At 44.2% G+C, this 2,317-nt stretch overlaps 1 protein-coding gene across 1 annotated transcript; it reads right to left on the bottom strand.

Moving 5' to 3' along the window:
- Nucleotides 1-307: 307 nt before the first annotated feature.
- Nucleotides 308-1,294, bottom strand: LOC149161467 (uncharacterized). Its single transcript, XM_089434889.1, has one exon. It carries the CDS (start codon nucleotides 1,292-1,294, stop codon nucleotides 308-310), a length of 987 nt encoding a protein of 328 aa, XP_089291015.1.
- Nucleotides 1,295-2,317: the final 1,023 nt, after the last annotated feature.

The raw sequence follows: 2,317 nt of genomic DNA, 5'->3' as shown, positions 1-2,317 counted from the left end.
CTTGAGTGACCCCTTTCCGTAAGTACTGGAGCATGTCTGAGTAGTCTTCTGAACCTTTTTCTTCAGTTAGAAGTTGACAAAAATGCCTAGTGGCTGCTTCCTTTATTGAGTCCTCAGTACTATATCTGTTCCCCTCATTGTCCATTATTGTGCTCACTGTGTTTCTAAGTTTTCGCACAGTGGCTTGCTTATGAAAATAAGCTGTGTTTTTATCCCCTTCCTGCAGCCAAAGTTGCCTTGATTTCAGTCTCCACTTTGTTTCTTCATCCCTAAGGATTTGGCTTAGCTGTGAATATAGTCTGCCCTCCTATTCTTTATTTTGTTGAGATAGCCCCTTCCTTTCTATGCTCTGTTGTGTCTCCTCTAACTCTTGTTTGATTTTCTGTTTGTTTAGCTCGGGCTCTTGATAACTGTTCTTTGCCCAGCTCTTTAAGGCCTGCCGAAGTCGTTTAAGTTTTGTCTCCCACATATAACTCGGAGATCCCTCTACATGTTGGAGCCACGTTTCCTGCACCACTTCTTTTGCAGCTGGTATCCGATTCCATATTGAGCTATATTTGAATGGTATGGGCCCTAGCGGGCAATGGCTTTGAAGAGTTAAAGTTATCGGATAATGATCAGAGTCCGACCCATTGAGGATATTTGAATAGCCTGCTGAAAAGGAGGAGAGGAATGTTATACTAATAAGGAATCTATCCAGCCGTTCCATGATGTTGCTGGCTCCAAGTCTTCTGTTACTCCAGGTATACTTACGATTTTTGGGTCTGACATCAACTAGATCATGATCCTGAATTATAGCCTCTAACCGATTTCTGGAAGGGTCCGGAGTAAAGTTACCTCCTCTTTTTTCATTGGCATGCAGCACTAGATTGAAGTCTCCTGCTACAATGAGATTGGTGTTTTGGTCCTGATCTATGTTTGCTTTCAGGGTGTCCCAGCATATCTCCTTTTCTCTATACTGATTTGGAGCATACACATTGTACACTGTCACTGATTGGCCTCCGGTTCTGCTGTCCAGAGCAGTTCGGATCCAGTTTTGATGAACATTTGAAGAGCTGCACAACCATTTGTTGCTATCCCATAGTGTTGCTATACCGCCTGAGGCTCCTCTTACCTCACTTATGATTCCACAAAAGTGTTTTTGCTGACTAATGGCTCTGTTCATTTTACCTTGCTCTTGCTTTGTTTCTTGTATAAGTATGATTTCAGGTTTCTCACTGTGAATTAGATCCTTGAGGGCCACTAACTTGGAGGGGTGCCCCAATCCCCTGCTATTCCAAGATAGTATTTTCATCATGAGATACTTGATGTGTGGAGAGGTGCTCGCCTTTCATGTCCTTTGCTACTGTTCTCTTTTTCCATATTCCCAAGTATAAAATACTCTATTGGTGTTTGAGTGCCAAGTGCTATATCTTTTTATGCACTTTCATCCCTTTGTTGCTTAGCTGATTTTCTTCCGGGTCCTGTCTTTTTTGGGACATCACTGGGCACTCCATGATCCTTTGAAGAGCTCCTGGTAATTCTCGAAACGGGAGGTTCAGGAGGGGGCTGCATGGAGGGAGGAGTCAATTGCTGAGGAGGGGGTTGCATGGAGGAAGGAGTCGATTGCTGAGGCGGGGGCTCAAGGGAGGGAATGTCAGGTCCCGATTCAGCCTCAGAAAGGATTGAAAAAGGATTAGAAGAGGGAGGAAGTGGAGGATCCGGTATCAGAGGGGGAGATGAAGGAGGTTGTTGCTTGGAGGATCCAGGGGCATCAGAATCCACAGGAGGTTTGGAGGAAGGAGAAGCTTTTTTCTTTTTTACTGGTTCCCATTGGCCTTCTTTTTCATCATTGTCAACATTCACAGTTTTTGTGCATCTATTTGCAAAGTGTCTGTATTCGTGACATACCTTGCATTTAAATGGTATCTGCTCGTAGTCCAGTTGCTGAATGTGGCTCCAGTCATCCACTTTCAGCTTGATCGCCTCTGGCAGTCCTCGACCTAGATCGACTTCGACGCATATCCGTGCACATGCCTGCATGTTGTCTTTGGGTTCGCTGCGATCTATATATTTTCCCACCGCATTCCCTATATCTTTGAATGATTCGTCCCCCCAGCAGTGAAGAGGAAGATGAGGCAGCCTTACCGAAACTGGGACAGCATTTGGAATGTCAAGTTCTAGGTCGAAATCTGGAGTCCATTTGTTGAGATAGAGGCCCTTGGAGTCCATAAAATATGGTTCGTTCCTGAATATTAAGTCTTTATCCTCCTTGGTCTCAAAATGAAATGTAAAATATCCTCTGCCACAAAATCTGATAGCTATTTTGCCTTGAATC

Source organism: Pinus tabuliformis, chromosome 5_2 (assembly GCF_031772625.1).
Source record: "Pinus tabuliformis cultivar Carrire ecotype Pingquan chromosome 5_2, CPIR1, whole genome shotgun sequence".
In the NCBI taxonomy this organism is placed as follows: Eukaryota; Viridiplantae; Streptophyta; class Pinopsida; order Pinales; family Pinaceae; genus Pinus; species Pinus tabuliformis.
The sequence above is the reverse complement of the archived record's forward strand: the minus strand, read 5'-3'. Positions and strand labels throughout refer to the sequence as shown.

What these genes read in the sequence shown, in the direction of transcription:
- LOC149161467 (XM_089434889.1), bottom strand. Translation starts at nt 1,294, where the DNA reads ATGAAAATACTATCTTGGAATAGCAGGGGATTGGGGCACCCCTCCAAG.